This window comes from Rhinichthys klamathensis, unplaced genomic scaffold, assembly GCF_029890125.1.
Source record: "Rhinichthys klamathensis goyatoka isolate OS25496 unplaced genomic scaffold, OSU_Roscu_1.1 h1tg000036l_1, whole genome shotgun sequence".
NCBI classification, from domain to species: domain Eukaryota; kingdom Metazoa; phylum Chordata; class Actinopteri; order Cypriniformes; family Leuciscidae; genus Rhinichthys; species Rhinichthys klamathensis.
In genome coordinates, this window is record NW_026606584.1 from 3,259,756 (window position 1) to 3,274,832 (window position 15,077).

At 36.1% G+C, this 15,077-nt stretch overlaps 1 protein-coding gene across 1 annotated transcript in view; it reads left to right on the forward strand.

Moving 5' to 3' along the window:
- The window catches only part of si:dkey-237i9.1 (SEC14-like protein 1), a 155,282-nt gene extending 141,103 nt beyond the window's left edge, over positions 1-14,179 (forward strand). Inside the window, exon 16 of the mRNA XM_056246136.1 lies at positions 12,247-14,179. Within this exon, the coding sequence (XP_056102111.1) occupies positions 12,247-12,352 (106 nt within the window). The 3' untranslated portion in view covers positions 12,353-14,179. The remainder of the gene's footprint in view (positions 1-12,246) is intronic.
- The last annotated feature ends 898 nt before the right edge of the window (positions 14,180-15,077 follow it).

A 15,077-nucleotide genomic window follows, 5' to 3' on the forward strand; every position in this document is an offset into this window, starting at 1 on the left:
GACCCGACAGGTGTCCGGTCTTATCCACATAATATGTCAATGTCATAAGCACACATTCATTCATTCATTCATTATAAAACCCACTTCTGGCCGGTTATCATTCTGTTTATTGTTAAGACCCGACTGTGTCTGGTCTTAAGTGATGGGGTTAAAAATGGATGTTTGGGCATTACATTATATAGAGGCATGTTATGAGGCCCGACGGTGTCTGGTCTTATTATTATACACTGGTTTCTGGCGGGCTCTGTAAGCTCAGAGTTCTCGAGCTGCAGTTTCAACCAGCTACTCGGTGCGGCGTTTTGCATGGCGTCCCCACTGCGTATAGCTACGCAATACGAAGTGACCATTCTCGAAAGGGAACTACTCGGTTACTAACGTAACCTCGGTTCCCTGAGATTAAGGGAACGAGTATTGCGTAGCTGGCTGCACTGAGTAGCATGGCAGTATGTCGCTTCAGTCGATGTAACCTGCTATAATGGCTATTTCGGGGGCTTTTATGGGCTATGGCCACGCCCCTTGTGGCGGGCTCTGACGTGTATGACGTAATGATAGCTCATTGGCGCACATGTTGGAGCCGACCGCGCCATTGGATGTGCAGTTGCCGCAGCACAGCCAATGAGTGAGAGACACTCACTGTGCTAGCTGTGCAGCTGCAAAATGCGTTTTACATTTTAAGCTTCAGAATTCAAGGAAAAGGAGTTTCCCCCACTGCGTATAGCTACGCAATACTTGTTCCCTTACTCTCAGGGTACCGAGGTTACGTCAGTAACCGGGTAGTTTTCAGTCGGGGGACATTTTACAAATCTCGCAAAATGAGGAGGATGAAGTACTAATAATGTGGATAGATGCCGTAATGGAAACGGTACAGAGAAACGTATGGGTCTGAGAACGTTGCCAGCTGTGGTGGGAAAAATGGTTCTGCAACTTTCGGGTGCGAACTGCGAAGGCAAACATTTCAGTATATTTGCAATGTACTTTGCACTCGACTGTATTGCAAAACCACACAACTATGTGCAGAACTTCCTGAGAAGAGGAGGGGGAATAATGACAGTGGGCGGGGATTTATATGACGTTTACATTACACTGAGATCCAATCATAATGCGTCCTCGACTACCTCCAAACCTGGACACGCTGATCGGATAACATTCCGATCAGAAGCGTGTTTACACTTGTTTTTTCAATGTGTATGTGGACAACATCCGGATACATGTCGCATGTTAATGCCAAGTGTAATCGCAGCCATAAACAGAGTAATAAAACCAAGGAAAACATAATTTTAAAGAAAACATGAACATAAGTATAAGTTTTGTGCAAAATAATTTTTAATGTGTTTAAAGTTTTTATTCATGCTTGTTATTTTTTTATTCACGCTTATTAAATTTTGATCTGTGACCACGTTGTTTGCTATTCTGATCATTTTGCATATTTTTTTTTAGTTTGTGCAATATATTTTTAAAAATATATTTATTTTTATATTTGTTTTGATTCACGCTTATTATTTTTGATCCATGACCTCAAAACTTTAGACTGGATATTGATCCCATAGTCTCCCCTCTTCCCCCTCCACTCCACAGCTCACCACTCTCACTTAGCATTGAAGCATTTTTCAAAACTGTGGTGAGAACTCACTGGTTCTGAAACGGGTGTTCAATGAAAGCAATTTAATGAAAGTGTTTCAATGAAACACATCCTATATGATATTAATCAGATATTTCTACAACAAACATACTATTACAACTTATATCTGCACAAAATGACGCAAATGCACAAGTGAACTTCAATCAAGTTATTTGCTAGTAAGAATGTGTCAACTCCTGTTGTCGATACGCTCTTCCTATAACAACGCACTGAAACACAGTAATTAAACCTAATGAATTCACAACATTTTATTACAATGTTCTCATAATAATGTTATGTAATGTGACAGTCCAAATCATATTTATTAATGTCATGCATTGCTGTTTGAGCTGCATGCGTTGAAGCTAAAGATAATCACCGGTAAACTGAACCGCCTTTTTACCATGTTAATTAACTTAACCAAACGCATCCTATATGAGATAAATTATATATATATATACACACACACACACACAAAATAAACTTAATATTACAACTTACAATTGCACACGCAAACCTAATTTTGCTAGTCATGAAGGTGTAACTCCATTGTGGATGTGCTTATCCCGTAACAGCGCTCTTAAACACAGGTGTACAAAGAATTCACAACATTTTCTTTTACAGTTGTTCTTATTTTAATTTGATGTAGCCTATATTATAAACTTGCGCTGCACATGTAGCACTATTTTCTTTTTCAAAATAATTCTAATCATATTTCAAGCTATTCAAAACCATAATAGCGAACAGTGCGCATCTGAAGTGTCTCAGCTGAAGTAAATTATCCATTATTTATCGGTCAAATTTTCTTATCGGGCTGATAACGATAACATTAAAAATTAACATACTGTATATCGGCCGAAACCGACATAGTGGCCGATATAGCATATCGTGCATCCCTAGTCCCTAATCATTTCATAACTGCCTAGTCATTGCCATTTTTTAATTTTATTTAAATTAAAATAACACCTTTTTATAGATCTGGTCATAATGTCAGCCTCTTTATTTAAACAGACTGTTACTTTTTTGTTATGTCTATCTATTTTACCAGTATTATTGCCATATTAAGGTAAAATGTTTGCCATATTAAGGTAAAAATAGAGCGTAAAAGTAATGAGCAGTGTCCAAGCCTGCTGCTTCTTTTTTTCTCTCTCTCCCTGCTGCCCACGACCACCTTCCTTTCTGTTTCTCCCTGTAAAGAACGGCTTGCTGCGATGTGCAGAGTTTGTAAGTGAACTTGTTTGCCGTTAGCTTAGCGACTGTGCTGTAACGGATTGTGATTTCTTTAGAATTATCATCATGCTAACAAAGCTCTGTTAATTCTGTCTACTCAAACACGCTTTGCTTGAGTTTCACCCTCTATCTCCATTCAGTGTGTGCAGGCTGCTGTAACACAGCCGACAAGAGGTTATAATAAGCCTACATGAAGATTTTATGTGAAACTTCAGCATGTTCTGGCTATTTAAGTTCAGTATTTAGTCAAATTATCTGCATTGTCCATTATCATTTTAAACATTTCTTGTATGTCACTGACTCTTGAGATAAGGGACAAAACATGCCTACACACAAAATGAAAAAAATAATAATAATCTAAATAAAAGTATTTGTTACACCTGTAGGAAATCTGTTGGAGATTAGGAAAGTATGGAGCATGCATTTAAAATAATACTAAATAAATTATTTTAAAATATAAGCAATGGGCATTCATTGCTTATATTTTAAAATAATTTATTTAGTATTATTTTAAATGCATGCTCCATACTTGGAAGATGTATAACTGCCAAACAAAGTGTTTAAAAATGCAACAAATTCAAAAATATACACTTAAATTGAAGGGCAGAGATGTGTAAGATATCATGTGTGTGTCCACTACAGCGGTAGGTGCCGCTGGCAACGCTATAACGCCTCCGCTTTGGGGTGTGTCTGTTGCAAATGCGTTTAATCTGTTTTTTCTACACATGGACAATAATCATCAGAGATACACGCGGTTACATTTGGAAATAGACAAGGTTTGTTTCCAATGCCACAAGCAAAGATGTCAATTGTCAATTTTATAAACTTTTGTAAACCCAGCCAGTATAATCACAATGAACACATCCAAACTGAAATATTTAACATGTACAGTTGGTACTTAACCAATACTTTTACCCCCGCCGTTCCCGCGGCGGTAAAATTGGGGGATGTATTTGCTGCCTTTTACTGCTAAGAGGCGCTACAATCACAGACTTTGAGAGGCTCGTTGAGGACTGGTAGCAGATAAATTCAAGTGAAATATTTTAGTTAAACGACTTCTTAATCACAATACTGAAATTAAAGTACAAATTTAGAACTGAAACAAATGTAGGCTTCTATTATTGCATCAAATTTAAGCAAAGTAGGTTAAAATTTAGCCTACATAGTGTGCACAGTTTTTCTAAGGCTAATCTCAGGTTATGCATCTATATAATAGGTAGGCTATTATACTTTGTTTCAGTTAATAAATCTACTAACAAATTAAAATAAAGGTGAAATAAATTAGGCCTAAACAAAATGATTGTTTAATAATTTAAACATTGTCAGGACTTGCTAACCGATGTTAGTCGGCATTAGTTCTGTTTAGCATTCTTTATTATTTTAAGAATTAAATAGGCTTTTATTTTATAAATAATGAAAACATTTCAACATAAAACGTAATAAAAAAATGTTAAATCAATAAGGCTTTGCATGAGCGTAAGATGTTAAGCGTTCAGACGATAACTGTGGTCAACGCTTCAACACGTCCCTCGCGGTTCCGAGTTCGAAACTCAGCTCTATAAACAGATTTCATTATTTTGTCTCTAGTTTAATATTTGTGGAAAATAAAAACTTTTGAAATGTGTATTTATTGATTCGAAACACTTTTCGGACCTTTGTTATTCATTGTCTGTCATTTTTATTATAACATTTTTTATTAATAGATGATAACATTGAAGCCTACATGCTGTTAACCAATGTTGGCCGACAGCGTTAATGTTTTACCGTTCTTGATGCTTAAATAGGTAACAGTTTACAAGCGTCAATCGTTTAGTTTAATTATTAGTGGCACATTACAACATCAATTTGCTAGATTCCAGCAGAGCCTCTGTTTCGCTGTACAGACGACAAAACCCGAAGGTGCTGTTGAAGATTGTCAGCAGATCGCACCAAAGAAATGATGATTATGAAGCTCGTCTTTAATCTGCTAAATTATTGTTTTGTGAATCATTCACGAAATTGAGATGACTGACAGTGATACCCATATAGGCTACTACAAAATAATTTTTTTCAAAACAGATCCATAGGCCTACATTAAACAACTCAGAAAAAAACAATGAAATTATAACCCTAGGCTATTATACATTTTCAAGGTTTAAAAAAAAAAAAGTCAGGACAGTTTGTTTATTTATTTAAAACAGGGTTGGATCGAGTGTTTTTTCCCTTTGCGAGGAAAAATGAGAAATAAAAAAACGTATTCTTCCGACATTTTAAATTGGTATTGCCAAAGAAATTTCAGCTTTGCTGTGTAGGCTACAATTAAATCAGTAATAAATGATAAATAGTAGAAAGCAACATAAATTAAGAACAGGCGTTTTTCTTTGCCTCTCTCTTGCAGACGCGCTGGATCTCAAGTTTCTTTGGTCTCTCCCGGGTCTCGATATTAAATGTTTCAGGATAGAAACACATCATACAGCTAATAAAACTGTATGTTGCTGCGTGTCACCAATGACAAAAAAACTGTAGCAAATTATTTAACCTTTGTTGCTTAAAAGAAACAGAATGCCTTGTTGAATTCACCTTACAATAAAACGAGGTTGATCACGAATAAAAGAGCTCTGTAACTGCTGCTCTCTTGTATTCGTTTAGTTGGCATAAACGCGTTTCTTCAACAGTTAATGCCATATTGTTGACAATCATACACACTGCTCAAACATTCTAAAACTCTACAAAACCAGTTTAAACAACTGGATTGAACACTTAAAAAAAATTTAAAACCTTTAAATACAGATAATTTAATAAGATATAGGGTCTACATTTGGACACATCGATAGATTTATCCTGAAAGAAGATTTGCCTGTAAAATCGTATCATCAGGCTGGCTATCTGACACTCTCCATATGAAAGAGAAGCGATTAACACCTTGTCCTGCACCCCCACGATAAAGCCACTGCCCCTCCAACCCTCACATGCTCTCTGAGGAGCGTCTGAGACAAACAGTTGATATTAAAGTTGATTATTAAAGTGTTGATAATGAAGGAATTAAATAATTTAGGCTACATGTAGTAATATTTCTGTCATAAAAGTTTATCAAAATATTTAATTATTTCAATGATTGAAGAATTAAAACGCTACTTCGGTTTAGGCCAGCTTTTTCCAAGCAAAACGAGGGTGTGATTTGGGGATAAAGCAGAGGGGGGGTATTTTTTAAAGTTTGTTATTATTATTATTCAAATAGGCCTATCTCGAACCACAGTGTAGGCCTATTCGTGCTTATGTTAAACTAAATAGCATTTATAGAATAATTCTGAACTTAAATGAAACAATATCGCAACATTTCGACAATTATGTTTAAAATTATTTGATCTTTTTTTATACATTTTAATTCAGGGCGATTTAGTTTCATTTAATTAGAGCGAGATTTTCACTCTTGTCCTTTCCTCATTGGGAAGCGCTCATACACGTTTGAGTAGAGTAATAAACATCTGTTTATTAAAAAACACAGCACAAGGTCTGGTAAAAAACAAGAATGAGACTGATTAAATATGTAAAAAAAAAAAAGGCCTACAAACAGAGATATATAATAGTTCACTGTTCGTACAAATAAAAGTCTATTTTTATACTACATGTATACTATGTATACTATAAATTGTATGATCGTTTGTTTAAAAAACATGAACCAAATTGTCTTTCTTTAATTAATAATAAAATAATTACTTTAACATGCAGCTTCAACTCCACCAAATCTTTGTTTGCTTCATTATTGTACAGCAAATGTTGTTGTACAACGACTTGTTGTAGGCTTATTTGGAAATTACCAAAGTTGTAGTATTTCATCCGACAATTGCTGCTGTTTTGCTAAATGTCCCTTTGCACCAGCTGGCGGTCATTTCGCGAACGACTTTGAAATGCGACTGGTTTATTTTTTCCGCGGGTAATAGGCATTCTGGTTAGGTCGCTACTGTATATAACAACTGCAAAGCGTCTAATTTGTAAATAAAATTATTTACACACTAAATCCAGCATAAACTCTGGCACAATCTGCATATTTTTAAACTCTCAAGACAGACGTCACAACCCGAACCTCACAGCGATTGGCTGCCAACCTGCGTTTTTTGCTTGATATTTGCATAAAGTAGAGAACTGGCCAACCTTTTGACGCTCTCGGTCGATCTCAGCGCTTTCTCCGGTCCGCTGTCAATCCCACAATTCACTGCGCGAGCGTGAAGCTAGACTATGCGCCAGTGGAGACTCACCGTAATAGTAAACATGCTGCCGCTTGTCCTTAAAGGGATAGTTCACCCAAAATGAAAGTTCTGTCCTTATTTACTCACTCTGTTGTTTCAACCCTGTATTAATTTCTTTCTTGTGCTGAAACACAAAAGAAGATATTTTGAAGAATGTGTCTATCCAAACAGTTGCTGGTCCCCAACCCATTGACTTCCATAGTAGTAAAAAATATACTATTGAAGTCACTGGGGACCAGCAACTGTTTGGTTACTTTGGTTATTTTCAATTGAAGAAAGAAACTTATTTGTGTTTAAAACAACTTGAGAGAATAAATGATGACAATTTTCATTTTTGGAGACCGATCCCTTAATGTTAATAAAACAACAAAACACTAAGAGAAAATCACTCACTGCTCATGACTGAGAACTTTAATAGCAGAGTTTATAAGAATCAGTCTATAATTTATACAGTGAAGTCTATACACGCTTTATTTTTATATTTGTTCATTTAATTTCTTTCTTGAATGCTACTGTTAAATACACCTACTGTAGTTGAAAAATAAAGCAGTTTATTTTGTTTGTAGATTGTTGTGTATGTAATGTTTATATTTGTTCTTATTTTTGAATAACAGAGAAAATAATGACAAAGGTTTTTATCTTCACCACAGTGGCCTAAATGTCTGCCATTCTTTTTTATTTCATATTTTGTTACATTGTAAGTCTTTGTTTTTAAAATGGGGACATTAGCTCAGTCCTATCAAAATAGTAAAACCAACATGAAAAAGAATCGTGATAAAATCATGAATCGTGATTTTCCTGAAAAAAATTGTGATGATATTTTTGATGTCTTATTTACCTAAGAACATAGGTTATAAAGCTAAATATTAAAAAGGAAGGAAGAGAATTAAGGAATTTATTAACTGGATTGTTCATAATAGTGAATACTGAACACCATTATTATATAATTGATGGATCAAATTAAAATAGCATGCTTTTTTTTTCATTTTCATAAAAACCTGTTCCCTTACATGGTCCATTTTCGGAGACTTTAGTTTTGTCCCTTATCGCAAGAATCAGTGACTTGATTTTTTTATAGAACGTCAGGCCTGTTCAGACCAACTCTGACTTTTCGGCCTTTTAGATTTTAAAAATAAAACAATGCATCTCTACCCTTTTTTTTCCAATTTCATGGGACCTTTACATGGCACTGTATAAAAAAAAACGGGAAGAAAAAAATCAGAGAAAAGATGTGATATAGCAAGGAATTTTATTATACTTACGTTATATCATGTCTGCTGCATATGTATACTAATAGTAGTATTAACTTGGACTACTTATTACCAAAATACCTTGGTATTCCTGTATTACAGTACTATTAAGTCACACAATTTTTTATTATTTCCATAGTTCAGTTCCAGAAGATTGACAACATTTCAGTTGTTGTGGTGGGTTGCATTTTGCACTGAAGCATGTGAATGACGGAAGTGCATTTTAATTTAATTTAGGCATGCAAATTTATTTATTTATTTTTTCAGAAAATTGTTACGATTTACAATGTCTATATAGTTTTTGCGCAAGTTTGTTTGCAAACTTTTGTGTCAATTATTGCAACACACTTGGTGTGAACAAGCCTTAAAGGGTTAGTTCACACAAAAATGAAAATTCTGTCATTTTCTCATGTTGTTCCAAACCTGTAAGACTTTTGTTCATCTTCCGAACACAAATGCAGATATTTTTTAATGAAATCTTAAAGATTTCTGTCCCTCCATTAAAATTCTACGCAACTAACACTTTGACGCTTCATAAAGAGATTGTAAAACTAATCCATATGAATTGAGCAGTTTAGTCCAAATTTTCTGAAAATACACAATCGCATTATATGATGAAAAGACTGAATTTTGACTTTAATTCACATTTAAACATTCATCAATACATATATCAGTTATGGGAAACGTCTCTGTTACTGTTGTAACCCTCGTTCCCTGATGGAGGGAATGGAGACGTTGTGTCGAAATACCGACACTAAGGATTGCTCTTGGGAGACCAGACACCTCTGACGTATTCAGAAAAATTGTATGTAAAATAACGATAAATTACTGGCAGCACAGACTCCAGAAATCTACTGTAATTCGACAGTATTCGTACTGTGAAATTGCATTACAGCGTATTACTGTAAAAACAAAATACTATTTTTCAATTTACAGTAAAATACTGGCAGCAGAAGTGCCAGCAATATACTGTAATTCTATGGTATTAATACTATGAAATTAATTTACACCCGTTTACTGTAAAAAAAAATACATGCAATACATTTCTGTGATCATATCCATTTACACTCTAAAAACAACCCATTAGGCCATTTTGGCAACTCTGCTCTGGGTCAAAAAGGGAATCCAAAATAGGTTGAAAATAAAAAAAAACTCAGGCAACAGTAATAGGCTAATAAAAAGGTGAACATTTATTTATAAGCAAGAACACGCAAAAATTGACATAAATATGGACAAGCCAACAGGCCAACTATGACCAAAACCATCAGGCTGAGTGCCACCAAGAAACACACAGATTGAAAGCCTGTAATAAACACAGAAAGGATTTTACCCTCTCCGTTTAATGCGTTCATAATCACTCACTTATAAGCAATCTCAAGCGCCATTCCAGCTTGTTTAGTTTCTGCTCATCAGTCACTCACCATTTGAGTGATTTGGATGTGAGAAGAAAACACTCCAACAAAATCCTCCAGTTTTAAAAGAACGCATTCCTCGTTGCAGTCAGTTTCAAAATGTCACATATATTCTCGTCATAAGCGATGCGAACACAGACAGGTTTGTTTCAGGTGCCTCTTTTTCAGTTTTACTTCCTGTTCATCACAGTCACGATACAGTTTTTAAAAAGAATGCGTTCCTCGCTGCAGTTAGTTTCAAAGTTCTCTCTCCTCACCGCTTCGATTTAGTTTTCTTCTATTTTTCACACGTATTCCTGTCATGAGCACTGTGAACACGGACAGGCGAAAACTTACTTGTACTCAAACTCTTACTGTGAAACACTCGTTCAGTGCCATTGTGCTTTGCTTCAAATGGACCAGCCCACAACGCATTGCATACTACAGTACAAAACCTTAATGCATAAAAACAGTAGATTAGTGTTGAAAATAGGTTGTAAATTAACAGCAATTGCTTACCGTGGAAAATGTTGTCTAGAATGCATTGTTTTCTGTAGTACATTACTTGTTTAATGGAAAACAGTGTTACTGTCAGATTTTGACCATTTTTTACAGTGTATGCATCAAATCCGAGCGGCGTTACAGCGGCTGAAGATGCCAAATGCCCCAGGAGCTTCTGAAAGTATTTGAGAGGGACCGCTGTCTTGTACTTGAACGTATTCAAGCACGGTCTTCTGAGAGATATGTTGTCATTGAAACAGAGTCCAACTCCACATCGAGAAAAGAAATGCTCTGCACAGGGGAGAGCTTGCTCTTCTCCCAGTTGACCTGAAGCCCCAGTCTGGCTAGGTGCTTGAGGATCAGGTCCCTGTGCACACACCACAACTCTCGAGAGTGAGCTAAGATTAGCCAGTCGTCAAGGCAGTTGAGGAAGTGAATGCCTGCATCCCTCAAGAGGGCAAAGGCAGCGTCTGCAACTTTGGTAAAAACGCAAGTAGACAGGGACAACCCGACAGGGAGGACCTTGTACTGATATGCTTGCCCTTTGAAGGCGAACCGTAGATCTGTGCCGAGGAAGGATTGAAACATAAGAGTACGCGTCCATGAAAGTACAAGTCTATCGCCTCAAACCAATCCTGATACCTAACACATGTTAAATACTCTGGGGTCTAAAGGGGAACATACTAAATATTTGTCCACAAGACTTTTGAGTACTGGAGTACTAGAATTTTTGTTATTCATTTTGTTATTTGTTATTAATAATGTGAAAGAAATCCTGTCCACTCATTCACATAAAAGAATATGTTGATTTAATTTTTTAAGACACTTTGTTTAGAAAGGTCATATGCGAGGAGATGTGAAAGATAATGAACGATGTGATTCACACCTGAGGAGATTAAGACCCTCTTGTGGGCCTTGGGAAGAGTGGGAACTACAAGTAAGAATGTAATTACAAAAGAGATATATATATATATATATATATATATATATATATATATATATAATATGTATGTATGTATGTATTTGTAGTTGTAGTTTATTTACAAAATAATTAATAACATAATTCAAATATAAATTAGGGTCTAAGGCACATTTTTATAGTCATACCTGGAAACTACCATGAAGCTTGCGGTGTCAGAATGCCGATCTCTGTCAAGTCTGAAGCAAGATGCAACCCATTGCAATGCGTCATAGCATCGGGAGATAAAAATTAAACGGTAAATAAATTTTTTTTGAGTGATCCGTTTCAAAAGTGTGCATCAAAATGCTAAACACGTAAGCTTGAATGTGTTTGATGAGCTAGAACAGACCTCATTAGTTCTCACGTGTCACCCACATTTGAGCTTCCTCTTTTCCTTTTAATGGTGGTTTGCAAACGCACTTGAAGGTGCATACCGCCACCTACTGCAACTGTGTGACAGCTCACATAAAATAAGATTGGGCTTAGGATAGCTGATACCAATTAGTTAAGAAATATGCTGAAATTACTGGTTCTTGAGATCTGCTTGGGACTGGTAGTGGCTGGTAAATGAGCAGAACAAACACATTTGGCTGGTGGTGTGTATTAATTTTATACTCTGCTTGTAAGGTTTACATCTTTTGTTTTTGTGTGTGTATTCTAAACTCACATGGGCTTTGATAACTTTAATATTTGCTCTAATTAGTTTTTTTTTACTTGCCCTGTGCATATTCTGAGGGAAATATTTTTTTAAGCACATATTACATTTTACATTACATTTTTCTGTTCTCAGGGATTTTGGCACTCATGTCAAATATGAAAAAAATACTTCTCTTATTTTCTTTTGTTTGGCTTCTTTCCTAACTGCATGTCCTGCTTAAGCTCTGGGTGTTTGACTGGACATGGACAGATAAAACCGATAAAGGGATGTAGCTTAAAAAAAAAAAATCTAATTATTGAACCTAAACATTTCCTTTTGAAACCTTTTTTTTATATTTATTTGCAGAATTTTATGTACAGTCTTTAGGCTTATTCATTTCTCACAATCTATTTTACTCTGTTCTAATCTCAGGGGCTCAATGACCAGCCTGGAATCTAGCCACAGTGGTTTCTCTCAGCTCAGCGCCGCCACCACATCCTCCAGCCAATCACAGTCCAGCTCCATGATCTCCAGGTAGAATGGAAAGATGTTTAGGTTCTAGAATGTTATATAAGTGCAGAACTCGATTCTCAATCAACCCCATTACTACTCTTCCTCTGTCATCTACCCCAACACTGTATCACTCCATGTCAAGGATCTAAAGAATGCTTCCACAACTAAAAAGAGTGTAAAAGATATCCGTCTCAAAGGATTCTGGTGACTGTAGTTGTTTTTAAAGGGCTTGAATCTGCTTTGCCGTAGGGGTCAGCTGGGCTGCAGGTCTCTTTATGGTCTGATTGTGCTTTGTGTGTGTCCAAAAGAAGTCGCTCTTTATCATGCATTTCTACATTTCCCATGGACCACATGCTGAACTAAGCAATACATGTTCTCAAATTGGAAAGAGTCTGAAATTAAGCAACTGAATGTCTGCATATGCCCCCCACACACATCTCAAATACTGCACATACCTACACAAATGCACTTAGTTCTGCCATATCACTTGGAGCTCACCCTCTTGGTAAATTGTTTTTAGGTCAGTGGGTGAGCTTCTGCAATAACTTAGAACAATTTGTACTATTTGAATTTGGATTTATCGTAAAATGTTTTTGGATACTGTATTAAGTCGTCTTAGGTGCTACAAGCTTGTTTCCTCATTGTTAGTGTGTGGCTAGACTTGCAGTTTGAACACAGAAAAATGTTTAGTGAAATAGTCACAGTACTGCTTTTGTGCTCATTACTACTAGTGTTGGCTTCAATTTTGACTTGGTGAAATCACCTTGATATCGAACCTTAGACTTGCTGCTGATCAGTTCCTATGCAGTCAGCCAATCAGTGCTTGGAATGGTCATTCATAATAATAGGTCAATTTTTTTTTTTTAATGACAGTCAGCTTTCTTAGAAGAGAGGCAGTGGACATTTTGTAGTGGACAAAATGTAGTGGATAAAAACATATTTATCATTGCTTCAATAGAATGTCTTGTCACATACAAGGGTCTTGAATCCAAGTTTTTTTATGGTTTATTACAGAAGGTAAAGGAAAGTTGTTTTCTTTTTGTTTGTATTTTGCCTCTTTAGCTTGATAGTTTATATTAGTAAAGACTTGGAGTGAAGCATGCTCTTAAAGGCTCTGTAAAGGCTTAAATAACTTGCTTATTTGTTCAGGTTAAAATATAAATAAGAGTTTTAAACAATGTAACCGCATTTTAGCCGAGAGCATGTCCATTAATTCAGGTGACTTTTTAACAGATTTGACACCATGCACAACAAACTGATTTCACCCGTTTACTGTCCTGAGAGAATATGTGTGCACATTGTGAGGTTTACCTGAGGACAGTGGATGTACACGCTCACATTTAGCTTGCCCCAATTGCTTGAATGATGCCATAGCCCAATAGTCTGAAGATACTCCTGTCCTCCATTTCTCAGACTTATCAGTTCTGGTCTCATGGACAGAACACTTTAGGGAAAAAGAGATTGTTACACTGAACAACAGCTAGTTTTTACATGTCGCTCCTAGAATATTGATCATAATATAGTATATTTATAATTACAATGAATTGTGTTGTGGAAATATTCTCTAAAAATAACACATAGTAAGAGTAAGTACAAGGAGAAACAAGTAATAGTTTTCGTTTGATGGTTAAAAAAAGACATTGTCAAAAAAAAAAAGGATTATTTTCCAACTGTTGACTTCCATTGAGCTACCACTCCTTGAAACTTCTAAACACCCCATGAAGCACATATTCTGAACCATGTGTACTCTGAAGTCCCTTTATTTGTCTACAAGCTGCCAGTCAGGTAGGAGTTTCAGGGCTTACCTTTCAGAATTGAATGGTGTTTAACCATGCACAGGTTAGTACACTTGTTTTATGCTTTAGTATTTAGGGAAAAAAGTGAGAGATTCTATTTACAGTACAGTTTTTAAAATTAATGCTTTAATAATGCAAAAATTGACATAAGACCCTTGTATCAAGTGTAACTATGTAATCCTTTACTGTGAAGAGAGTTCTATGTAATTTGTATGAACCTGTGGTTGTTTTTCACCTCCTTCACTTACCTGTTGCAGCCATCTAATGCAGTATGTCAGTGCTAATTTGTATGCCATTTTAAATTGTGTGTCTGACTGTTAGCTAGACGAGACCCCAAATATTGTGATATGCAAGCATCTGCACAGTAAATACATAAGTGCTACTGGTGTAAAAAAAAAAAAAAAAAACACACAGGGCAGACTGATCTCATGAAATGGCGTTTGTATGACACGCCAATTCGTATTTCCATTTTTGGCGTGCTATCAACACGCATAATCGCTTTTCAGCGTGTTTATCAACGCCGTTGACTTACATTTACTGTATATATAAATATATGACCTACCCCAACCCCGTCCCTAAACCTACCCATCACTGGGGTTAATACCATTTATGAGTCTTCCCCTACCATCCTAGGAAAAAAAATATCGCTCCCCAGATGTAGATCTACATTTTGCTTCGTTTCGCTCGGACATTTAACGGCGTGTACATACACACGGAATCACTCGGACATTTAACGGCGTAGACATACACGCAAAAGATGACGGTTCGTTTCAGCGTGGACATACACGCGGATAGCTCAAAATGCATATAGATAACACGCCACTTGACCTGAAAGTGGCGTGTATGTTTACGCAAAGTCATGATGCCATGATGCACAGGGACACACTTGTAGTCTTCCTTATCTTCAACTAAACAGAGCAGTGTGTTTGAGAAGTAAATTCACACCCACCCAGC